This window comes from Anopheles bellator, chromosome 2 (genome assembly GCF_943735745.2).
Source record: "Anopheles bellator chromosome 2, idAnoBellAS_SP24_06.2, whole genome shotgun sequence".
In the NCBI taxonomy this organism is placed as follows: Eukaryota; Metazoa; Arthropoda; class Insecta; order Diptera; family Culicidae; genus Anopheles; species Anopheles bellator.
This window is the reverse complement of record NC_071286.1, coordinates 11,604,559-11,629,679: the sequence shown is the minus strand read 5'-3', so window position 1 is coordinate 11,629,679 and position 25,121 is coordinate 11,604,559. Positions and strand designations below refer to the sequence as shown.

The 25,121-nt window shown below is 48.8% G+C and overlaps 1 protein-coding gene across 1 annotated transcript; it reads right to left on the bottom strand.

Annotated features, from left to right (window-relative positions):
• Nucleotides 1–902: 902 nt before the first annotated feature.
• Nucleotides 903–23,845, bottom strand: LOC131208431 (protein Skeletor, isoforms B/C). Its single transcript, XM_058201179.1, has 10 exons — nucleotides 23,629–23,845; nucleotides 14,569–14,645; nucleotides 14,335–14,486; nucleotides 6,106–6,217; nucleotides 3,802–4,221; nucleotides 3,133–3,451; nucleotides 2,587–3,073; nucleotides 2,395–2,525; nucleotides 2,153–2,322; nucleotides 903–2,087 (listed from the first exon to the last, which is right to left on the bottom strand). The coding sequence occupies exons 1-10, from the start codon at nucleotides 23,651–23,653 to the stop codon at nucleotides 1,929–1,931; spliced, it is 2,052 nt and encodes a 683-aa protein (XP_058057162.1). The 5' UTR covers nucleotides 23,654–23,845; the 3' UTR covers nucleotides 903–1,928.
• Nucleotides 23,846–25,121: the final 1,276 nt, after the last annotated feature.

Genomic DNA, 25,121 nt, shown 5'->3' with positions numbered 1-25,121 from the left:
CTTACTGTGGTTTTATATAATTTTGAACAATGATTAGAATTTTCGGCATTTAGTTTTTGCTCGTTTTTTTGTTGGTTGGTTGTTGTGGCAAGCTTTACACTCAGAGAAGATTGGGTTCAAAAAGTGCTCAAATTTTTCCAATATACCCATATTTACATGTAACCATTTTTGTGGGATCACTGCACGTTAAATTGTTTTCATCCTTCACTATCTCTGAGCGATGCGACGGTGTGTAGAAAGAAATGGAGTACAATCCGTTTGTTGTGCAATTGTTTTCTTACTCTATCTAAGATGGGTACATATTTTGTATGCTCGAAAGAGAGTTTCCTTTAGTAATGATCGGCTTGCGGTGCCTTAAATCGACCCTTCCTTTTTCTACGTTTGTTTAGTTTGTGTAACCGCTACTTTAATACATTGACAGTTGATTGAAACAGTAGTTGATGGAATGGTTTATTTGAATGGTCTGTTTTGTTACTTATTATTGTCCTCATCGTTTTACTTTCCACTTTCGCTTCCATACAAAGTTGCAAATTGAAGTTTATTGTCACTTGCACTTGTAAATAAAGTGTGCTTCTCTGTTTCGCATGCATTTTACGCCTTTTTCCACCATTTCCGTTCCACTAGTTATTGTCATTTAGTGTTGGAAAGTTTTACTTAATCGATTATTGTCACGATTTCGATTTCTTTGTTGTTTTAACATTTAACGCTCCGCCATTGCCGCTCTCCCAGTCCGATTGCCAAACGGCACAGCGACATAAACTTAAACTTCGATGTTTTTACAGTGTAAGGTCTGTCTGTCTTTTGATTTAACTATTTTTCCTTTTTTGCTTTGCATAAACTATTTTGAAAGTGTTTTTTAGCATTTCTAATATCTACTCAACAAGCAGTAACGTAACGGATGTAACCTAGCAAAATAAAAATGCGATGTCATTGGAAAATAAATGTTGGACGTGAACAGGGTTTGGTAACGAATCGGAAGAACAACTTAGACGTTGTACCCAAATTCAAGCATCAGCCGTTCCTGGGCATCCTGTACAAGCACACGCCCTTCCCGGGTGCCATGCCGTTTAACGCTAAGCTTCCGCGGAACATGGTCCACGTTTCAACCCTTCTCCGTGGTCAAGCCGTCCGCCTATCCGCATAGTAAATTGATTAGCTAACGGTTGTGTGTCCGTTTCTCCGTTTCGTTCCGTCACAGCAAAGCTTTGCTTCGTCTGTTGTGCCGATTCCACTTCCGGTTCTTCGTGGGGTCCTTCATCCGCCGCGCCGCCATTCCAGATTCACACTAGGTAAGATATGTTTTTCAGCGATATCGCATGGTTGTATTGGTTTTTGGATGCGGGGATTCCTGGGCTCGGTTAGCGGAGCCCAAAGACCGGCACCGCCAGCAGAGAGAGCGCAGCGCTCTGCATTGTAAATGTGTTGAATTGCCTACCTAAAAACGCCCGCCCTAGCCACGTGACAGGTCGCGCTGGAGCTGCACCCGCTGGAAGCCATAGTGGTAGTGGACCGATCGCGAGGCCCACGGTTGCCGGATCTGTGGTCACGTTCTATTGTTTTGAAATGATAACCCTTGATGTGTCTGTGTCGGTCTGTGTGTGTGGACGGATAAAGACATTGCTTCCATCGGCGCGCGAGCGGCACGAGGCGTGAAGTTGGGAGTGGCAGAAAAAGAAAGGGCAGAAAAATGGCCACCGATGGCCACACTACCAACATGACTTCACCCATCAGCCCCAGCTCGGTATGCATCCCGGAAACTCAACAAACAACATAGGCGCAACAGGCTCCAAAAGATGCCAGCGAGTGGGTTGAGTGTGGCAAATGCACTCTAGATCCTAGTTAAACTCCAGTCGCCAGTGGGACAATCGCCCCAGTTCCCGACCCGACCCCCGTCATAGGCGATGCGTAGCAAAGCACGCACAAAACTATCAGAAACTCCACGGCAGACCCGACGCCATCAGTGACCCGACGGACACGAGCAGCACCGTGACTCCACTACCGTACAGACCATGCGATCCACTGATCTTACTAGTTTCACCCGGATTGACGACGCGGATCTTCCAGCCCAGGTTGCGATGCGTGAAGCACTGTCGGGAGAGAATCGGGGCCATAAGTACGACGTTCGAGGTTCTTACGCCCGTTACGCCCTTACCTGATAGTACACCAGATCGGGCGTTTCGTCCACCACGGTCCAGTTGAGGTAGGACGGCTGGCCGTTCGGGTCGTCGCAGACCAACTGGAGCGTCTTCATGTACTCGTCGAACGTTGCGATTTCCGTCGACTTGTCGATGGTCTTGTGCTTCCACTCGCAGTACCGACCGGCTGCCGATTGAGAGAATCCCCTCCATGTGAGTCAAATGCCCCAGGAAAGTCCCCCTGTTTCGTGCTGCTCACCTGCAGTAGGAACGGCGTAACCGGACGAATCGTACTCGACGCCAGCGTAGACGGTTTCCCGGCGTTTCTGGGCCTCCGACAGCTGGCCGTACCCTCCCTCCGGGGAGTTCGTGATGTACAGTGGGTGATATCTGGAAGAGCCGAGTTATGACCAAAAACCGAACCGGACCAAACGTAATCTCTTCTGCTTACTTGGCCGGTTGCGTCGGCTCATCGCCACCCTCTACGACGAACGTGTACGTTTGGCCACGCTCGACGTAGATCTCCGGGATTAGCTTGTCGTTCATGTACCACGCGATACCCCACGACGGGTTGCCCGTGATCGGTGTGTAGCCCCGCTTGCCACCGGTCGGTCCGATCCGGGCCGTGATAACCCGCTCGCCGAGAATCATTCTCGTTGGCCACGGCTCCGGTCCGTCCTCCTCCCGGTAGCTGTCGAGGGCGTCGGTGCAGGTGTGATCATTTTTGGACGAGAAATCGATCTGCACGTCGTCCACCGTCACGTCGGTCCCAGTGTGCGTATGGGAGTTGGCTTCATCGCGCGAGTTCAGAGGTCCGATGGCCGCAATCACCGATACCTGTCGATCGAGCGGATACGCTCGATCGTTGACGGCTTCGTTCGTTTGCAGCAACCGACGGTACTTGATGCGCGTCACACCGTGGCTACGGTCACCGGACACTGCAATAAGCGGTTTAGATGAGCTGTATGACCCCATATTCCACGCACTCTCGACTTACGGATCTCCACGTCGTTCTTGCCACCGATGCGCTCATCCGGACACACACCGAGCTTGCCGTCGCACTGGGCCAACGACGAGAGGTAGTAGTCCTCGGCCCGGAACCGGCGCTGCCGCCGGTCGTAGAAGGCTACCGCCACGTCCGCACCGACCATCTGCGGGTGTCCGTGGCTCCCCGAGATCCCGAACGCCATGTACTGCTCCTCGGCGATCCGTCCGATCAGCTCGATCACGATGTAATCATCCAGCACTTCCCACATGACGTTCAGTCGGCCACGGATCAGTTCGCGACAGTTGACGTTGGTCGGTTTGCTGGTGCCCTGCGTGATGATGGTGGACGATGTCGTTGTGGTCTGTGCGGGCAAACGAGAAAGGAGGAGTAAGTCAGAGATACAAGAGTCTGAAGGGCATCCGAACAACTAATGGCAATGGCAAGATATGGAGGATGAACTATACAAAGTTTTCAGTAACGGAATTCGCGGGGAGGGATTTGTATCAAATTGACAGGTGAACCACAGCAATAGTCAAATAGGAATTTACCGGCTTGTACCACCAGGGCGGCTTGTGTGTTTTGGAGAAAAGAAGCACAATGAGACACCGTGTTAATGCACCGAATGGAAGGACCTACGGACCTGTGCGACCGACACAGTTCCAGTGCCCTATCACCTACCGCTATTTTCGTCTGCCCGAGGGCCGGCGGTACGTCCAGATCCCGCGGGATGTAGACGTGGCCAAAGTTGTGCCGGTACTCGACGCACCACACCGCCAGCCAGTCGATGTCGTAGACGGTCAGATTGCCGGGCAGCTGGATCTCGATGTCCTCGCCCTGGTAGCCGCGCAGCGGTTCCAGCGAACCGATCTCGTTAGGAACTTTGGTGCCCATAATGTTGGGCTCGGACCCGTTGCCGACCCAGAAGTACGCGTCCGGTCCGGCCCCGTCGTAGTGCAGGTTGGGAATGTAGAACGTCTTCGCGTCCAGGATGCTGATGTTGCTCGACCGGAGCCCGTGCGCCAGCCGCTTGAACTCGGGCAGGACCCGCGGCTTCGGTACGTCCAGCCCGGGCGGGATGAAGATTTCGCCAAAATCGACCTATGGGATCGGTGAGAAAATTACGAGACCGAAAATTAGATTAATTCCGCTTAATTTGTTTTGTTGAGTAATTTTCAAAAGTGAAACTTGTGTCGCGATTGAGACGTCTCACGAAATTAATAATTAAAACACTTTTAAAAGTAATTGAAAAATAATTATTCAACGACGTGTTAGCTTGAAGGTTCAAATTTTTAGCTTTTCGAGCGTCTTTAATGTCTTTTCCTGCAATTATATTAAACAAAACTAGGACCTGCGCCAAACCTAACTTTTTTTTAATATACTCGTCCAATGACATGATTTCGGGTTCGAATGTTCCCTAAAGTTCTCAGTCGCTGGCCATAATGTAAATAACTTTTCACTCTTTCGCTGCCGTTAAAAGCACCAAAAGGAAACATCCTGTAAGTCCGCCATTAGCATGCGGAGACCCTAGAAGTGGCTTGATGACGACCAGCAGCTTGACAAAAAGCAACAGCAGCAGCAGCCGTTGATTTATGATGACAAGTGTGTCCACCGATCCCTGCGCTCCCTTGGACCGATCCTTGGATTTTTGGGGGGACTCCCGTGTGTCGAAAATGATCCCATTTGGAGCATCATCCCGTCCCGGTTGGTGGCCCGGTTCTATGGGCGTACTTAAGGTAATTACCCGATGTGGCTCGGAAACCCGCGGACTCTGGATTAGCAGCCCGTCGCGCAAATGAGCCGTCATTTTTCCAATTTTCCCCGGCGCCCTAGTGGTGCTTCCGTTCCGTTGGTCCAACAGTTTCCTAATCCCCCCGTCTCCATTTTCTCCCTCTTACTCTTGCCCTTTCGCGCTCTCTCTTTCTTTCTCTCTTAATTACAATGCCACCTCGATGGTGTTCGTGGCAGTGAGTGAAGCTAATCGTCGGCAGGGAGCCGTGGTGGGCCTGCTGTGTGGACGGAATCCTTATTACAATTTTCAAGGATAGAGGACGTGGCCGTGCCGGCAAGGATGTGGAGACCAAGGAGCAGCAGTGTGTTGCGATGGTAACGCGCGCCTGCCAGACAGCATGGCTCCCCGTAAAAGGTGTGCACAACTTGTGGCGAAGCATGCGCAGTGTGCGCTCGTTTATCGGAATTACTATCAAGAAAAAGAAAGGTGGAAAAACGAAACGGGAATCTGTGTGCGTAAAATGATTCTGATTGCGTGAGTGTGAGTTGGAAAAGCGGCTTCGGGAGGGCGGCGGAAAAGGCCACCTCCGACGGGATGGATGGGTTTAGTGCAGCGGCGGGTTGCGTTCGGACTGGAGCCTGGCGCCGCGGAGTGAACGGGCCAAAGCTGTCTCTCTGTAGCGCGAGCGATATGTGAGGTGCATTTGGTTGAAATTAATTCGATTTGCTTGTGGACTGTAATGGCGTGTTGTGAATATTATTAGATTTGAATCATCGAAAACGAAGACGAAAAACGAAGGAAACAAATTACGGGCCGCGCTCGAAAGCGAGTTTTGGTCGTTCCCGTTATTGATTCATCAAAAACGGTGCCAGGCTGATCGGATCTAAGATATTGCAGCGAACAGTGTTCCAAGACTACACAGCATCCCAGTTCGAACCTTTGGAGTGTATTTATCAGAATGCCAGGATTGAGGTTAAGCATTCTCGTTACAACGTTCGTTTCGAAGTTAAAAGGATTCACTTCGCATTAACTTTGTTTGTTGTTTGCATCCCGAAATTAGTCAACTTTAAATACAAAAAATCTGAAATAATAACCAATGCTTTACTTCTTGAAACATTTTGAAAGAAACATTTAAAAATGTTATTCACAATAGCAAGACAACATACGATGTTTAAAGGCTGGTAAAACATTTAAAATTTCTTTTAAGAAATATATACGAACAGTAAACTGGTGGAAGTGACTCCAGAACTCACCGTGAACCGTCGGCACCAGACCGAAAGCCAGCGAATGTCGCGAATCCGTTTTCCCATCGGCAGCTTCAGGATGATGTCTGTGTTGTTGTGCTGCTGCAGCACCGGTGGTTCTCTGCAATTAGAAACAATAGTTCATAAACAGGCACAAGGTTCTAGTGCTTACTGTCCAGTTTACTGATTGGCCTTCATGAATAAACGATGCAATTCCTAGACACATTTAATCTTTCTAACGATTCCAAAGGGGTGGTTTATGCTGAGACAAGCTGTTTTTATCGAATGATGAAAATATTTCATTGCATTGCAAAAATCACGGGGTACCACTATCATCCCCAGCGGATCCACGTTAACATTTTTATGCTGATGATTCGGCTCGGGGCCAGTAAAGCAGCGGAACACGATACGTCTTTGTTTACGTCGGACCCCGATCGGTTTCTGATGTTTCGTTACACATTTTAATGTGGTTTCGTTGTACATTCCTGGGTTCGTTTTTATGCACCAACGTGTGCTAGGGACTTCGGGGTGCGGTTTGCGGTCTCAATATTGCGCCATCCACACGATGAGCTGCTACAAATTCGATACCATGTTTTCCTCGATTTTTTCGCCGTCTCCGGAGAGTGACCTTTTGCTTATGGCCACGGCTTTTCCTATCGCCGGCACAAACGAGCGAATATCGTCGAATATTTTGCCGGAACCAGCAAGAAAGCGGAACGGGGCGGAAGCCGCCGCCGGGTGTCGGATGTCGTTCGCCCTTAATCGATCATTATTTAATGAGGTGTAATCTAAGATATATAATTCGTTATGCTTGTTTCCCCGTGCAGATTGCCGTGCAGTGCCAGGACTTCGCGGGATGCTCGGGGCAAAAGCGGGAACCATTACGTTCGTCACCCTCACTCGATTCCCCTTTCTTTGTTTCCCGGGTAGGGTTTCTGGGAAACGAGGCTCTGCTTTCTTCGCGTTTCGCGAGCCACACTTTTCGTTCTACAGTTTTCCCGGTGGACAAACCACAGTCAGTCCCGGTATGCTTCGCGGCTTCTCATGGTATCCACAACAAACGGTGGGCCCAGCAGAAAGTGTGGCCTCTATTTTAATGTAATATATTGTTCACAAGTGTCCTTCTATCGTTGTATTATTAAGTTGATCCAAATTCATTTTTCCAACTCCGAAGAATTTAAAAAAACATTTTCAGATTTATTAATTGAATAATTTATCTGTTTATTCATTGATTTATTTATTGCAGAGTCAAGGGTAACGAATGAATAAAACAGTTTCTATGGAAGGCATATGCATGGAGGCGAAACCATTACGACACTCATTAAGGGACACATTAAAACTAATTAAGTTGGCCCAATGCAAAAAAATCTCCTTGATGGCGTATTAATAATTTTTATAATCGAAATATATAAATAGAAGAACAATATATAGTCAAAAATAAATTTAATTTAATACGTTATGGTCTTTAGAGTAAAGTCTATAGACCATAACGTTTGCATTTTTAGGAACGAAGGTTGTAAACAATAACCTTTAATTTGTATTTCTGCTTAAAGCTGATTTAACCAAATGAGACTTGACAAAGATTGCAGGATTTGGCTTGACCACAAAAAGCCCAATATGACTTCATGTCTGCTTTGATGCAGTCTCCGGCTTCAAGCTTCACTCGAAACTGAACAAATTAAGGTACTCTTGCTTTTGTAACTAAATCGGGACGAAAAATGATAACTTCTGCTCCCGAACAATCTCGTGTTTAGAACGAACTGAGCCAACCGAAGATTCGGCGGGAAGAATGGTTTTGTAAAAATAGAAAAACAATCAACCGAAAATATCAAGAATGGAAAGAAAACTTTAAAAAAAGGGGGAAAGCCCCGTTAGCACCGTGGTCGTCCGAATTTTCACGGAGCCAACAAACCGACCGTGACCGTCAACGAGAAACTGATCCGAGTTTGAAGCAAAATCCAGCTCCGGTTCGGGCTCCGATTGGCAACCGACTGGCGGCCACTGTTGCTTGTGTGTGTGGGTTGGAGACAACAATTGTGTTTGTCGCACCGGTTGATCCTCGGTGTCAGCGGAGCGGCGGAGCGCGGTGCGAATTTCGCACGCATGTCCTGCGTCACGGCCACGGCACAATGGGCCACAGTGGAGTGGTTGAGTGCGAGGATAAGATTTTTCCAAACGTTTTCATCTCTTTGCCATCCTTTTTTCCGCCCCCTCCCTGAGTTTGTTGTTGGGAAAAGATCACAACACAGCAGCAAAGCAAACCCAACAGATTCACCGCCACACCGGGACATCGAAGTGGATTCCGCTCCAATGCGGTGCGGCAATCTGTTCCGTTACGCCAGTGCCGCCGCCAGACCGACCGACTTTATTGTATTTTCCACGGATAATATGCTTTGATGAATTCATATGCTCGGTCTCTCGGTGCTCTCGGTGCTGAGAGGGGAGTGCTCTTCCAAAAAGTAGCGGGGCACGGTTCCTTAAGCCTCCTCTCGACGGAGTAGGAAAAATGGCTTTCCAATGCAGCTCTCGGGAGATGCTTCCGACGGGGGCGGGAAAGCCAGCCGAGTGTAATTTGATGAACGTAAAATGATTGGCAAAATCGAATGATGAGAATGGTGATGCCGTGCCGCGCGGGTATTACGACGTAATAGGAGTGGAATTCATACGCAGGGCCCGTTAATAACAGTGTTTATTTCGTTCCCCGCGGGAGCGTTAAACATTTATTTAGGCCGATTTATTTACGTTACGCCGAATTGATGGCCGGCCGCGGAAATCGCAGACCAGTGGACGTAGTGGACCATAAAGAAAATCTCAATCGAATCCACGTGTTTACCACGGTCCAATTACCGTTTAAATATGATTTTGATAAACAAATCAACGTTTGGTTTATACACCGTCAGCAAAAGCGTTTTGCTTTCTTAGTTATGCTATCGTAAGTTTCGATTGATTGAGAAGGTTGCTAAGATTAATTGAAATTTCCCTCAATTAATCTTTTTTTGGGTCCTTTTGAGATTATCTGTTCGAATTTTGAATATTGTAAAGAGCAAATTTTATACAATTGGCCAATGTTTCGGTGCATATGGCGACAATTTCTTGGCGATGCTTCCAATTGATAATTTCTAGTGCAAAATGTAATGAAAAACACAACAAAAAGTACAAGTGCTACGAGGCTAATTATTTTTTTATTATATTGATACAATCTTCATATGAAAATATGTGAAAGTACGTTCAAATGAAGAGTGTACCAATATAACAAAAAAATAATTAGGCTCGTAGCACGCGCCTTTGTTATCGAGGCAAAGAACTTATTGAACAGCGTAGTAACTATGAAACTTCGAAATTTTGCGGACAATAATCGTGAAAAGTAACGTGGGAAAAGCATCTTCGTCATTCCTACTTGCATAATTTCGAGCATATTCGGTACTGTTTGATGTTCAAGTAATAAAAATGGCCCTTACTGTGAACACGTAATTCGATTATTGTAGCCCATAAAGAGAGTCCCGCATGTAGTGAAATAAACAATCAGAGTCTCACTTTACGTACTTCTGTCAGGTAGCTTCTCTTGATACTCCCGTAAGATTTGTAGACCGAAATACTACGAGGGAACGCGAGTCTGCTACTAAAAATAAGCACAGTTAAAGGTGGCTTTACTGACAATCGATGATAGAGTAAAGGGACATATTTTACATCCATTTATAAAACCGAAAAAGGATTGCGAGACGAAATGCACGGCTGGACACGACCATGAATCATCCGGTTTGATCTGGATCGTGCATACGTGAGTTTTTGTTGCTGTTATCCAACCATATCATTAAAGAGAAAAAATGGCTTCCATACATTACCGTCCCATTATTCGAATGCACGGCGACCGATGCGATTCCCAATCAAATGGACCGATTTTATCGACACCTTCGCCGTGCGTCGCCGACAGGAAAGAAATGTGTCAATTCAGCCGCCCCAGCGTTATTAATGATGTGTCGAGCGGTGGCCGGAGGTACGTAGGTATAGTAAATCCGGTGCCCGGGCACATCGATTTCCTGTGCGTAAGCCGAGTCGCCGGAACCAACGAAAGGCTTTTCCGATTCGCTGTCCGTCGCGGGGGGCCCATATTCCCACTTCCGGTCCAGTGTACTGCCCTCCCGTTTTTGGCACTGTTCCGCATCCCGCACGATGCGGGAGTGCTAAAAATGGGACGCACTGACGCCGCCAGCAACCGGAAGTGGCAGCCGGGGTGGCGACGACGGCGGCGTAGCGTAGCAGCAATAATAATTTAAAATGAATTTTCATTATGAAGCCTGCCACGTGGCGTCTACAATGAAGTGCATTAGGCGTTTCAATGTCTTGCCCACGGAGGGAGCACGGAGCGGAGCGTGCGTGCGCTGGCGTCCCTGTCACGGCACGTCCTGTGAGGAGTCACTTGAGGAGCGGGCTTGTGTACTAAGGGGCTTCAAGGGGGCCATCCCGGTTTGCAAGTGACGGGCTGGCTGGTCGAGTGGTTCGTGTTGGGGTTGTGGAAGCTTCATTTTAACGGACCGAGACTTTCGTTAAAATCGCTCATTTCACGCTAAACACGGCTCCGTGCGCGGTCCGATGAGCACGGAACAATGGGCACACAAAACGTGTCCGTTTTGGGCCGTCAATGAATATTTATCGCAAGGACGCGCGCGCTCGCGAACGCGAACAGGACACCGTTTATCTCGTACATTTTTCCCGTTTTTTTTTGGCACGATGACACCGAAAGATGGCAGATATTGGGTGCCAAATTGCGTGTCCTCGATGCGTTTTAGGGGGCCCATTTGAAAGAATTTTCACATTCCCGTGCCGTGTACTCTATTTGCGAATGAAATATTGAAGCATTTAATTTTCCTATTGACATGGCGCAATATTCCACAAAGTATTTGTGAAACATGTTCATAGTGTAGGTCACGTCGTTGTTCGGATGAACGGCGTTTTTTTGCCATTTAAGCAGCTTTTGATACCAATGGTACTACTGAGTGTTTGGTGACTGCATCACATCAAACATGGGCAACCAACAACTTCTTTACACATTTAATTGATTACTTAAGCATTCATTTTCTAATCGAATGGCCACTAAAAACCTATAAATTGTTGAACCAAATAGATCACGAAAACGTTTCTAATAACTTGAGATTGAGAAATGGTTTGCAAAGAGATCGATTATGTTCAAAATGTGGGACAAATAAAATTAAACATTTTGTGGGACATTTTTTTTCAGTTATTGTGGTTATGTAATTTAACACTAAACTAAGTTAACCGAGTAAACTGTTAGAACTTTTTGAACACACCTCGCACATAAAGCATAATAGCAATCCTATAGTGCTTATTTTATCTTTTTCTTTTCGTTTGGATCAAATTTAAAAATAGGCCCAGGTCGTCGAATGTAATGTCAAAACGGTGAAACGATCAAAGCAAGCGATAACCAACGACCGAACCGCAGCTGTATGCTGATCAGGCGAAGCCGAAAGAAGCCACGCAAATAGACCAAAAAAATGAACTCATAAACTCAGGTGATGTAATGTTAAAATTTCGATTACGAGTTTGCAACCGGATTTAGCCAGTGTCCCTTCGCCGGCCGCTTTCACCTCCCACACGGAGGCCAATCCCTTCAATTTTCCGCAGATCGAAACCCTCCATATCGATTGTGCTCTACGTTGCGTGGTGCCCGTGCCCCACGCGGTAACCAGGGGCAACAACGGCGGCGACAATGGGCCCTGGGATAACGGGAAACACAATCAACCAAATCCCATCCACTTCACGGAACGGAAAGTTTGCTGCGAACGATGCCCCTCGGAGAACGATGTGTTCCGCTTTTGTGCGGGGCCCTCCCGAGGTCCTCAACTTTCGGGGTGTCCGATGTCGGTTCCGAGCAAATCCTTTTACGCGTAATCACTTATCTAAAACACGACGTCCGGGGTGGAAAATGAACATTTTGTTGTTTTTCTCTCCCAAGCACACCCGTAACAGTTGTCTAAATCCCTCGCGGGAGATTCGATTCGGCTGTGGATCCGGCTGAAGTGCCTGGATGTAAAATCAAATCGAAGAGAACACTACCCAGCAGCCATCAGTCTTGTGTGGTGCTATCTGGGCTCAAGAGAGCAAAGCAAAGTAAACATCCTGTGCCCAACATAGACACAAGCCACCCCGGGGACTGTGTGAAGTTTCCCGGGAGCCGCCGGGCAAATCAGGGATCTGAAGTCCTGACGGCGGACGGACAACTTGGAAATCAGGTTCTGGGAACGCCATTCGACACGATTGAATCGAACCGCGGCACGATTGTGGTTCCCCCGGTCGATAGCTCCCGTTCGCCAATAAATATTCCGCGCACGGTTCCCGGACAGGACTGTCACAAGTACCTTGGTCGCTTTGTGGTGTTGATCGCGGGACGTGACAATAGTAACTACCAGCAGCATCACGTGTGAGATGTTAGTTAAGATTGTGAAAATTACTTTCAAGTTTACACAAAGGACACACGCGCGGTTCTATCACACCGATTCGGTTGGGTGAACCTGGTCCTGGTTGGCCCACTGTGACAGAATCTAAACATTCGGAACGACTTCACTTTCAGTGAGGGCTCCTGTGGGCTTGGCTTTGCGGTACATTTCTCATTAACTAAATGGACTGCCCGGGTCTTTTCCGGGGGTGCGGTTTCATTACTCGCCCTGGCGACACTCAACCCTTTGGCAGGAACGCATGGGCCACCGATTAACGCGAGCGACATGTAAATGAGGCACTCTTCCCTTAACGAAAACTGACGCAGCATGATGGATAGCCCAATCGCGGGCCGTAATTATCGTAGCATCTTCTTCATCTTCGCGATCCCGCTGCAACGCGGCCAGGTGTAACGTGGATTCACCGGGATTTCTGCTGTCCCTTGGCTCCAGATTGCACTGCTGGTCCATTGTGCCGATCCGTACCGGGGATGACGGGCCGTTAAGGGTCCGTCTGGATCGCTCGTCCCGTTCAATCATAATCCATTTCAATTAAACGCCCAAATGCGTTCACCACCCGATGATGGTCGGTGGGCGAGTTCCAAGGCAAAGCCACTTGAACAGGTACAGCACAGACGGTCGATGGCTCGTTCCCGTGCTAATGGTACCGAATGGAACGCCTAGGGGTTCCCAATCCAGACTTTGGTCCTTACGTTTTCCTCCCCGATTTCTGGTCGTTTTTTTTGCTGACGCGCAATCAACTGGAAGTCCATAATAATTGTCAACGACATGCCGAGACATCGAGAAACGAGGGTCATCAGCTTGATGGGTACCGGGAGATGGGGAATAATTATTTGTGACGTCGATGGATGTAGGCGGATCCCTGTTGGGAAATTAAAGGCGAGCGTACCCTTCCTACCGCCGGCGGTAGAGTCTCGGCGAACTCGGCCGAAAGTGCAACGTCCTTGGCGCCATCGACGCTCTTTGGCAGCCTGTAATTTAATTAACTTATAAAACGTACCGATCATTTGTTGAATATTTAATTCCGGTCCAGCCCACCTCATCCGCCCGGGTCTAGGATGCTCTCGGAAACGCTAGCTAATCCGTCGCACATTCAGCTTCCGCACCCCCAGAATCGTTCTCACGAAAACGTGACGAAATGTTAGTGTGGTAACATTAGGCACTTAATCTCCGGTAAATGATTCAAATTCTTCCCTCGGAACCCCGACCGAATCCGCAAGAATGCAGCCGCCTCGAGCTGAAGGGAACAACCACCCCTAGCGCCCCTGAACTGAAACTAGATTAGATAGGATGCAGGACTATTATCGGTCGCTTCCGGTCGCTGAGCGAGGTTTCGGGCTGGGACGGTAGCAGCAGGGGAGCACGTTACGGACATCGGAAGGAGTTCATTCTAAGCCGTAGCCACAAGGCTCTGTGCCAGGCACTGGCACTGGCTTAGTGGAGGGAAGTGTGACAATAAAAATTTATGTGAATTTTATACAAGCCGGGGGTGTAGATTCGGGGTGTTGCGAGATTGACGATGGCTCCCAGGAATTGAGGGGTGCCCAAACCCCGGACGGCTTGGTTCTACGGTTGGCTCAGGATACCTCAGGAACTTTGAATTAGGTCGTAAGGTTCGAGTCCATAAACGACCCAGTTTAATGTGTGTTAAAGGTTACGCTCCAGACCATCACTTCCAGGAGTCCTGACACGCTCATCTGTCACTTGGCTGTCAAGTGTCGCCAGCAAAAAAAAAAAGAAAATAATACAGAGACCATCGGACACTTACCTCCCGCTGTACTCTTCCGGGTACGGTATGATGTAGCCCTCGGGGCTCGGGCGCGGTGAGTTGCCGACCCAGAAGAACGCATCCGGTGCGTTGCCGTCGTACGCGAACCCTTTGACAAACAGTGTCGACTCATCGACGGCGAACACTTGACCCTGGGCGAAGAAGCAAAGGTTTTATCGAAAGCATTAACTAAATTGTCTTCCAGGGGGCCAAGGTGCCAACAGCCGCAGATACCTTAATGCCGTGCCCGAAGTTGGTGAGTCTGCCGATTTCGCGTCCATAATACGGTTCCTTCGGTGCTCGGCAGTCCACTGAAACGAGAATTTGGGCGAAAGGAAAAGAAATCGATTAGGGTGTGGAGTGAAAATCGCACGAAATTTTTCTAACGTGCTTCTGATGTTCTCCTGTGATTATGTTTTTTATCGCCTCGGATCAGCATCAAATTACCGGCTATCGGATGACTTACTCAGCTGCTGCCGGTGGAACATGTCGTTAAACATGTAAAGTTTGCAATCCACCTCACAGAGCAAGCAACAACCCGTGTTTACCTAATGTGGGTTTAAGCGTTTGGGATGCAAAGTGCCGCCGGCCGTGACAGACTGTTGTGTCAACAGGCGGAAACCCTGTCCCTGGCGGCCAAAGTCGGGGACTTTCAGTCGACAGTGGAGAGAGCGAGAAAGAACGAGAGATCTAGAACACGAATGGCAAACAACGGAGCAAGCCTGGTGGCGTTGCTAGGTGACTGCTGCTCTCGGGCACTACAACTCGCGAGGGAAAGTCCTGGCGTGGCCTTCGTTACATTTTCGAGATCGAGATTGCATCTTGATCTAGTCCCGCGGGAGGGAGCGTGGCTACTATTATCCTTCGGGGACTCGGGCGGCTTAGCAGAGTAATATTAAAGCTAAGTAAACAGAGACAGAACTTTCGATCGCCCCTCGGCCGGGCGCGCCCATTCCGAGGGTGGACGATGTTTTGCTATGGAAATGTGCAAGGCACCCCGTTGGATGTAGCAAGAAAAAATCAATTACCTTAAACCTTCACCGTTACCCGAATCTCTCCCCGGTCTGTGAGCCGCGTCCGAAGCCTACTTGAAAGGAGAGGCCTAGCGCGACACCGTGGGCTTGCTGAAAATAGCGCCTCACTGTTGACAGCCTGGCGCAAGGACATCCATCCATCGGAGCAGGCGCCGAAGAAACGGGAAATGAAAACTGTCACCGTCCGTATAGCGCGTCCTGCGATTGGATAATTAATGCTGACACAACGACGTACGTCGGGAACGTTTATTTATCCACCATCACCACCCTGCGCCGTGCGGGGACTCCCTCTCTCCTTGACCACCCCATTATGGCGCCTGTAACGCCGGAGAACAAAAGACTTTTAACGATATTAAACTGACTGGTTGAATGGTTGCCCACTACCGCTCACTCAATCTTTCTTTCTCTCTCTCTCGCTCTCTGGCCCTTTTCCCAGGGGTGGGCTGCTGTGAAGGAAAAATCGATGACGTTCGCTTTACAACACATCCGGCCTCCGGACCGGTTAATCCGAGTGATTCTACGTTGCACCACTAACAAACCGGGAGCATTGTGGAACAGCAAACGACAGGATGTTGGTGGGTACTAGATGTAATCGGTTCGGTGTTTTTTTTTCTTCCTTTTGGTCCACGGACCAACAAGAGACACTGTGCTTTGCTGTGTGCGGGAAATTCTACATTGTTGCATTTGATGTGTGTGTCTTCCGCCTTGTCATTGTCCGCTCTTTATGTAATTAAAGCGATTAGCAAAGCTTATGCTTATATTGTTGTTTGATGGCAAAAGTAACAAGCGAGCATACCAGACAAAAGATAATTCGCTTTACGTGCAGCGGCATGGCAAGCCTGCGCCTGAATGTAGACAATTTTCAGACTTAACACAGACTTAATTTTCGATGCCCGCCATAACATAAATCAATTTCAAAATGATATTATTTTACGTGGTTTGCTCTCCTGTTACTTTTGTTAGAGGATAGGTAGAGAACTCAAGAGGATAGATGCAGATGACGAAGCATACGGCACAGAATAGGATAAACCCGTCAAAGGTAAGTCGAAGTAGAACAGGTGAGTGCTGTGCTGTGGACCGTTGGATTAAAGTATCACAGACGCACACGCAGATCCTCCGTCGATTCACCGTGAAAAGAATCCGTCTCGATGTAACAACTTTGATTTGGTGCCGCAGCAGGTTGTCCAGGAAGACGACCCAAGTAAACGACCCACCGACCTTTCTTTTCCTGCTCGAGAAACAGAATTAATGGCCCGCAAGCATTACACATTCACAACGGATCGGTCTCGGGCGACGGATTATACTCGATAGAACTCATATGATGCCTCCAGGAGCAGGTCCTTGAAGCGCGCCTAGGCACTGCTAATGAACCGGGACCCTCTGGTCGCTTTCGGGGCAGACAATTCCACCCCGAGAGCTGAAGAGACGAGAGCCGCAGCCGAAGAAAATCCTATTACGGTCGGCCGGGGAAATTAGATCAGCCTCATCACCGTTGTCAGCGTCTTCAACACCCGCCGCCGGCAGCAAGGCCTTGCAAGAGGCGAGAAAATTGCTTAATGTGACCGATACCACAGATGTGGCGGTGTGTGCGTTTTGGCAAGTGTTTGAAACGTTAAAGCTGATCGGTTCAGGTTGGATCGGTTCTCGGATTTATTACCCAAACTATAACTCCCGTTGGGTTCATGGTCGTAGAATGCTCTAGCGAAGTAATAGCCCCCTTTTGGGTCGTAGTTCATGATCCCTGAGCCACATGGCCCAAACGGAAATCGTCACTCTATCGCTGTGGGGCACCAACACAGTCGGTTGTTGATGGTGACAGTTATTGAATGACTTCAAATATTGGCACAACAATCGATACGAATCTAACGCTGCCGACGGCCGGTGGCCCACAAATAAAGAGAGTATGGAATATTGCCGATGCCGGGCTTGGTAGTGGCCGGGGAAGCAATACTTAACCCAGACGTAGGCAAACGGAGTGCATAATGGAAGATCGGATAAATCAATAAACTTGACTTCCTCCGGGCGCGACCGCTGACGGCGAAAGGCCGTGGTCCTGGCGGTACTTGAGATGTCTGATAAACGTCAACCCCGTGGCTCGGGCTGGCCGGTGGCATTCTGTGGGGTTTGGTCGGTTCCATCGATTGTTTCTCATTGTGACGAAGGAGGACGCAAAAATGGCGGCAAAACGTCGCTCAGCGTTGTGGAGTAAATACCGTTCTGGGCCCAATAAAGTCCAAAGTGACTGGCTTGGAGTGCGTTTCTTCTTTAATGGTCTCTCGTTCCCCACGGAACACATTGGGGATTTGTAGTACATTTTACTTCAATTCTCCACAGAAAAGACGAGAGTTGGGCACATTTTTTAAAATTATTCAAACACATTTTTCGTGGTTCGCACATGAAGCAGGTATTCGCGTAACCGGTTCCCCAAACGAGGGAGGGATATCCTTTGATTTGTCCTCCTGTTTTCCGAAAGGACCGGGGTCCGGTCGGTGGGTATCATTATTTTCTTTCCTGGCACCGTGCCGGAAAAAGGAAGGAAACAGCCCAAAGCCGACAGAAAAGGCCGACGACGTTGCAGAAAGAAGGGATGATGACAAAAATCGTGCCGCGTGGCGAAAAAAGGGAAAACTCCGCCAGCGGAAAAGCAAAAGGGTGCCGAAGGGCGCCGGGAGGACGTACGGAGGGCCCTTCCAATCAGCAAATGGTAAAAATATGATGTGCGACCCACGCCACGCACCACACCAAACTAATAATGTTTAATGAACTTCTTTCCGCCCTATATACAGTAATGGATAGATTATTATCGATATAATCTCTGACGGTTTCTGCTGCGCGGACTCCCTGCTGGGGTCTCCGGCCGTGCCATGCGGTTAGTCTGGGTGGACGTGTGTATCTGTGTGCGTCAGTGTCCTTTGTCCCCGGAACCGGAACGGCGGTGTAGCGCCGTTCGAATCGATACACAATCTTGTCCTCGCATCGTGTCATGGGCCTTCGGGGGTGCCAACTCTGAGACGGTTTGACGGTATCAGCATAACTGAGATTTTCTGTTTTTCAACGTTAATTTTCTAGTCGGGCAAATGAAGTCTTCTTTCCGCTTTCCGCGATTCCGGCGGACGGATGAAATTTGTCCATTCGTGCGGCAAAATCAAATTAAATGAAGTTCGGAATGTGATAAAATTTTACACGCAGAGTCTAGCGTACGTGCCGGTGCGCCGTGTTTTGCCGTTAGGATCCGCATTTTTTAAACACTTTGATTTATTCCACTTGAGCTTGGGGAAGGTTTTTCTTCACAAGCGTAATAGGATTTGAAAAAGATTCACTGTTGGAACCTTCCGGGAGGGAACGTTTGCGTTTTGAGGACCCTCTGGGTTCGGGTCTGGTCCGTTAGCGGCTCGAAAGCTTCGAAGGAAAAATGGTTGTCTTCAGGCACAGTCGGTCAAATTCAAATTAATTATGCAAAATTTGCGCGGTTTATGACTTTTAATTCACCGCCCACCAAGTGTTGCAACATTGTTTCCAACCTCGGGCCGAGAGCCTGCCAGCACTCGCACTCTTAATTTGTTGCGATGACCATCAAACCGGAGTGCACCGAAGATATCATATTTCAGTTTTTCTGCACATCATTGTTGCATTCTAATGAGCCCGCCACCATCTCGGCACCGTGTCTTTCGTTCCGCCAGCGTATTTTGCCAGGAATAAGTAGAACCATTATTTTTCACCCGCCGTGCTCGCCCATTATCCTTGCACTTCCCGGGCAGAGCTCGGCCCAAGAGTGCCATTCTCATCGTCACCAGGGCGACTGTTTCTGGTCTCGGGCGACTCACAATCGCCAACACGAGCCAGAGGCACCGCGTGGAAAATTTAATATTTCACCCACTCGATATGCCTAACGCCCGCACGTGACCGGCTCGCTTTTGCCACTGCTTAGAAATATGTATTTCCCGACATCGCGATTGTTGTTTAAATACGAAAGAAAAGTATCACAAAGTGAAAGCTTAATTTCGATCCTCTTGCCTTGAAATTGTATTTTCAGGAACGCGTAAATGAAGACAACTCTAAGATTTTGTTACGGACGATGTACTATGGGGAATTCGTATGAGGCAGGCGAACATAAATGGATTTAGAAAGAATCTACAAAGTTCTTAAACGCTTCTGTTTGCTTGTGTTTTGATCAAATGCAACATTTTATCAATAATGTGCGTCCTTCGGTATTTTCAGGCATTTTTGCGCCCGAAGTTATGCAACATGCATGGCACTTGCACTGATGATGATCATATAATTTTCTGATAAAGATCTTATCACTTATGGAAATACAAATGCAAGGAAACAGCAATTAGTTCATCTCTTCATCCAAACTCACATCGGTATTATCTCTCTAGAGGGATTTCTTACGTGTGTAATTTTTAACACTTCTTTTACTTTGACAGATCACTTCACTGAGTGAGCATCCAAGAAGGCTAAAAATTCGGGTTGGTCATAGTTAAAATATCTATTTTAAGGCAATATAACTTCGAAGTCGGTTTATGACCGCCTTTTAACCATAGTGCAATGCTTCTAGCTCAACTAAAACAATCGCCTAAAGGTATGCAACAATTTGGTCTGTTTTGCTTTAGCGATGCAAAGTTTTATTCGCGCCTGATTGTAGGCAACTGTGAAACCAAGTCCTGCGAGTTGAGTTTTTGCGCCTACAGGTACAGGCAACAAAGTACATCATTCTCTTCATACTTTTGCTAGAATATTATCTCCAAGCATGAAACGACAGCCTTTCATCACGATAATGAATCCCTCAAGTTGGATTTCGCTGCCTACTTAGATACCCCGGTTGGTTAGTAACGCTTCTCGTCATGATTTTTACAAGACGCAATCTCACGCCACGCAGTGATTCGTTTGAATTACCCCAAAAGTAGTTAGATTTCCCGGACGAAACCGCACCGGCAAACAACTGGTAACTAGTTTCTGGTTTTCAACAGACGGTTCAATTTGTGTCGCCCATTCAAACGGCGAACCATAAAACCAAACTCCGTGCTGCTGGCGGCCGAATGAGGGTGGCGCGGCAGCTTCTTATGATTTATGACTTAATTTTCTGATCAACACGTGACTGTCGCGATTTTGTGCTCCGCCGTCCTCCGTCGCCCTCAGCTGGCTGGTGACTGTGACCAGGAACGCGCAGGAAGCTATGTTTATCATCGATACGGTTATTATAAAAGTCTTATCTGGCTCGGTGCCAGCGAAAAACAGGACACAACCCTCGTCATTAGACCGCCGAGCAGAGTCATTGGTTGTGTTGTGTGTGAAAGTGAGAACAAATTTTTACGACACCACGGTGCGCTCTCGACCGGAGGGGAAGACAGATTGTTCCGGTGGGGGAACAAGAGCAAAGGAACCGGGTACGATATGCCAATTATGTACGCTTTATGCCGTGCTGAAAGCGGGTGTCGCAATGGAAGTGCCAATTAGCGAGCGGAAATGATTTACAAACTGGATGCTTGAGGAATGATGGTTCCCGAAAAGGAGTGGATGGATACGATTATTTGCAAAACAGGACACTATTGTGATGAACCAACTGATGTCTTTATGTTAAGTTTAAAAATTACAATAATCTAATTATAGTGTGTTAGCATCCTTGGTAAGGCAAATTAAATTAATGCGATCATTGAGCGAGGAAGCGCGTTGATCAACCACAATTTTGTATATTTCAGACAAACGTATCAGCTCAACCGAAGACTCTCAAATAATCAACAACCCTCTGCACGTAGCAGCCGCACCGAATCGGTGATGGTCACCATTATAATATTGCCTCCAACGGGATGTGGCCACAGACAGACGAAAAGTCAAAGGGCACTCAGGGCGAACGATGGAACCCTACTTTTTGTAGTGTCAAAGCCTCAAGCCGTTCCTTTCGAAACGCAAAAAAGTGGAGCACTTTGAGAGCAGCGGCTCAGTCAGATAGAAACCGATCGGGGCCAACCGATTGGCCCTTCAGATTGCCGTTACGCAACACTGTGCGGTGGCCGGAGCATAACTCCGGTTCGATTCGACACCCTCCGGGGTGCCGGGAGGTCGCCTCACCGACCTGTGCCGGCTGTGGCCGGTGAGCTGTGGTGCGATAAATTGTTCGATCGTGATCGGCACGCCCCGGGAGAAAACATGCTGAACTATGCGGCCATAAATAGTGGCCGCAGCCCGATAGTGCGCCATTTCTGGCCGACGCACCACCGTAAGCATTATTGTATCACTCTCTCGTCCGCTGGCTCGACTTTCACCGCGCGCATTTCGTTTTCATTCGCAATTAGCTTGTTGCTTCCTGGCGGCGACCGGTGCAATGGCGTTCACCGGCGAAAGTTGCCTTCCATTCGCGCCCCAGACTCCAGAGAGTCGGCGGGTGACAGAATGCTCCGTAGGAGAAATTCCGGTTATGCAACACCCCAGTTTTGCCACCATAATAATGTGTGAGTCCCGAACGCTATTTTTTGCTCGACTTGCCGCCACGCCGACCGGGTGTTCCGTAATAGGCCACAGAACGGTGTTCGCGCACATTGCACATCCTGCCGCATGGCCTTATCGGAGCCATTACACTCCGTCGCATAATGAGCACAACCCGGCGCTCGTATAAATTACATCATCACGCCGGTTCCCGGTTTATCTAACACCCGGGTGCGCCCGGCGGTCTGTAAGAATTCACATTTAATTCGTCCCACTTTTTCCAAACTTGGCCCTTCGCGTGCAATCCACGAATTTGTACACGAACCAAGCACGCTGAGACGGTCCGTGATTGATCGGCGGGTTAATGGTTTCGCGTCAAGATGGTCCACGTGATGATGGTGGGTCCCACGTGAAGGCGAAAAGTGAAAGGAAAACCACGGCCACAGCGGATCAGCTCGGTGCGATCACCGTTTTTATTGAGCATCCCCGGCAAGGTTCCCCGAAGAACGTTGCTGTTGCTCCTCAACAGGTCGGTCGGTCATCAACCACGGCATTGACGGAAGACGCGAGTTCGAGAATCGGACGAATCGGTTCTCCACGCGTTACATCATCCGGTGATGTCATTCGTTTTGTTTGTGGAGCAGTTGGGACTTTTGGGGAAGGCAGTTGGAACCAGTTTTCTAAACGGTTTAGATAATATTCAATCCATAAATTTAATTCAACTGGAAGCAGCTGTTGTGATGTTTTCAAGTTAATTTTGGATTCCGTAGCACAATTTGCCCAAAGCAAGGGTCTTAATTATTTTGCTATGTTCTTACAAAGCCCTGCCAGGTTTAATAGTCTTCTTGTAATTTAATTCTAGCTTTCTCTCTGTATGAAAATATTTACCGAGCACCGAAGAACGGATCAGCTTGATCACTGGGACCTACGAAATTTAAATCATTTTAGCCTGGCCCATACCTTATCTAATATCTCATTAGAGAATGCCATCTGCCAGTCAGTGTGGGGTCGTTAAAACTTATAGCCGAACGAGTCGAGAGCATCTCGAAATTAAATTCCCTAATCATAAATCAAAACACTGGGCGCCCACTATGGGCCCATTGGCAAGTGGCCACCCCGGATGGGGCGATATAAAACTTTATATAGCGACATAAAGTCAAACTCGCCGGTGTGTGCGCCTTTGTGTGTTAATTCGTTGTCCCTTGGCCAAGGGCGCGCCCATTCTATGCAAAAATTGACGCGAGAATTGGCGATGATGATGCTGATGATGGTGGCAAGATCGCCACCGTTTGCTTCATTCTTTCCCGAGCGGGCGGACGCGGTACAGGAAAGTGAAGGGACAAACCAAACGACCAATTCGGTGCCCACCGAACCCAGCCCAGCGAAGTCGAAGAATGTGCGGCGTCTAGTGGCTCTATTGTTTCCCCACGGCGCCCTAGGCAACCTTGATTGCTTCGGATGATGGATCGCACATTTTAATTCCTATCGGCCGTGTCATAGCATAATTATAGTCACGGGCACCATTTCTTGACCGTTGGTGGTGCGTGGTGCGAACGAAAATTACGCTCCGCTGCGCGCTAAACGGCGTGTGTCGTGCGAAAAAAAACTTCATGTCCGTGGGAACACGCCCAACATAGCCTAGCCCAGCTATGTTGGCATTAGCATAAAACAAATGTGAACTTATTCGCCGCATTGCATAGTTCGTGTCCTTGTAGGAGCTAATTACACACACCCCGGAACTGGAAGAAAAAACCAAAACCGCGTCAAACGTAACACGCTCCGATGCACTCGGTTGCGTAATGTCTTTTTTTTAAAGGAACATGACCTAAGGACTTACCGTCACCGAGATGCAGCAGAAGCATCGTTAGTCCTACGAACAGCGACGACGACGACGTATCCCCGGCGCGCGACCATAGCTGGTTGGTTTTCTGTGGGCCAACCACCGGCCTTCCGGTTCCGGTTTCAGCACTGCACCACCGGCGCCCCTGCTCCTTCTCCTCCACCAGCCGGTCACAGGCAGCCGGCGAACGATCGGTCCGTTTCGTGGATCCCGGATCGGGCGTCATCATCATGGCGGACTCGGACCCCAATCCAACTCGGACCGTGCGGCCAACCGATAGTCACTAGGACGCCGAACAATGGTTCCGCAGGACGAGCAAACCGCGCGACGTTTCCCCAACTCGGAACGATTTCAAAATGGCGTCGAGAGACTGACTTTTTTCGACTAACGATGGCTACTTCGGTTTGGCTACTGGGGCAGTCACTCCACAGCGCGTGGCGACACGTGATCCTTCTGCACGAACGAAAAGAAAACGACGCAGCAGGCGAACGAAAAAGTGAGAAAAACAAAACACTCACGAAAACTGTAACCACGGTGCGGTACGTAACACGGAACTGAGGAACTAAAGAAGGTGATACGAAAACAAAAACGGCCCTTTAAACACCTTCGGGTGTCCTTTTGTTTTGGGTGTCGGGACTTTCTATAAGCAAAAAAAAAAGAGGTGAACTAATTTGCTTCACTTCACGCCCTTGCGAACCGTGTTACGTTGCCATGGTGATCCTCACGGTGGCCGGGCTGCACTTTCACTAGCAGCGGTTGGTGAAAGGACCGACCCACTGGCATCACTTCCGTCGTCGCACACCGTTTCCGTCACAGAACAATATGCACCCACACAGGCGGACACACTAGCAGCCCAGCATTGTAATGCAATTTTGTGCACTGGTTTGTCGGAGTCGTTTCACGTTTAATTCCACGCGATTCACGACAGTTGAAACACTTTGCAGTCGGGCGGGCGGTGAGGTGACCCAGTGGTGGAGGAGGAGGTGGAGCCGTCGATTCCTGGATGGCGCCGGAGGGTGGTGCTCTCCGTGGAGGCCGTGGGTCGGGTTACAATCCTCTGTGGATCAGGACAAATTACCGGTGGGGCCGGTGGCAAACAGACAACGCGGACCGTCTGAACGCCAGGGATGCTCGTCTCGGACTGGTTGCTCCGCGTTTGCACCGTGAGCGTAACCAACCCCCCGCGAGAGCACGGAACCGACTCCCCACACCTCCACCACCCCCAACTCTGGGTGGCGAAAGGGTGACCATCTCTCTCACACGCGCTCTCTCGCTCGCCAAGAGGCTGAGAAAGTGTCCACCGCCGACGGAGAGTATCGGAGTGTAGGGACGGGGGACGAATGACCGCCCACAGATTGGGTGGGAGGTTGGGGCTCTAGTGACATGCGTAGTAAACCCTCCGCACACACAAGCAAACACTCCGGTGTCCTGGCTCCCGCGTTTCCGGTGGCACTCCGGAGTTGGCGGCCATCGTTGTTCGTTGTACACGC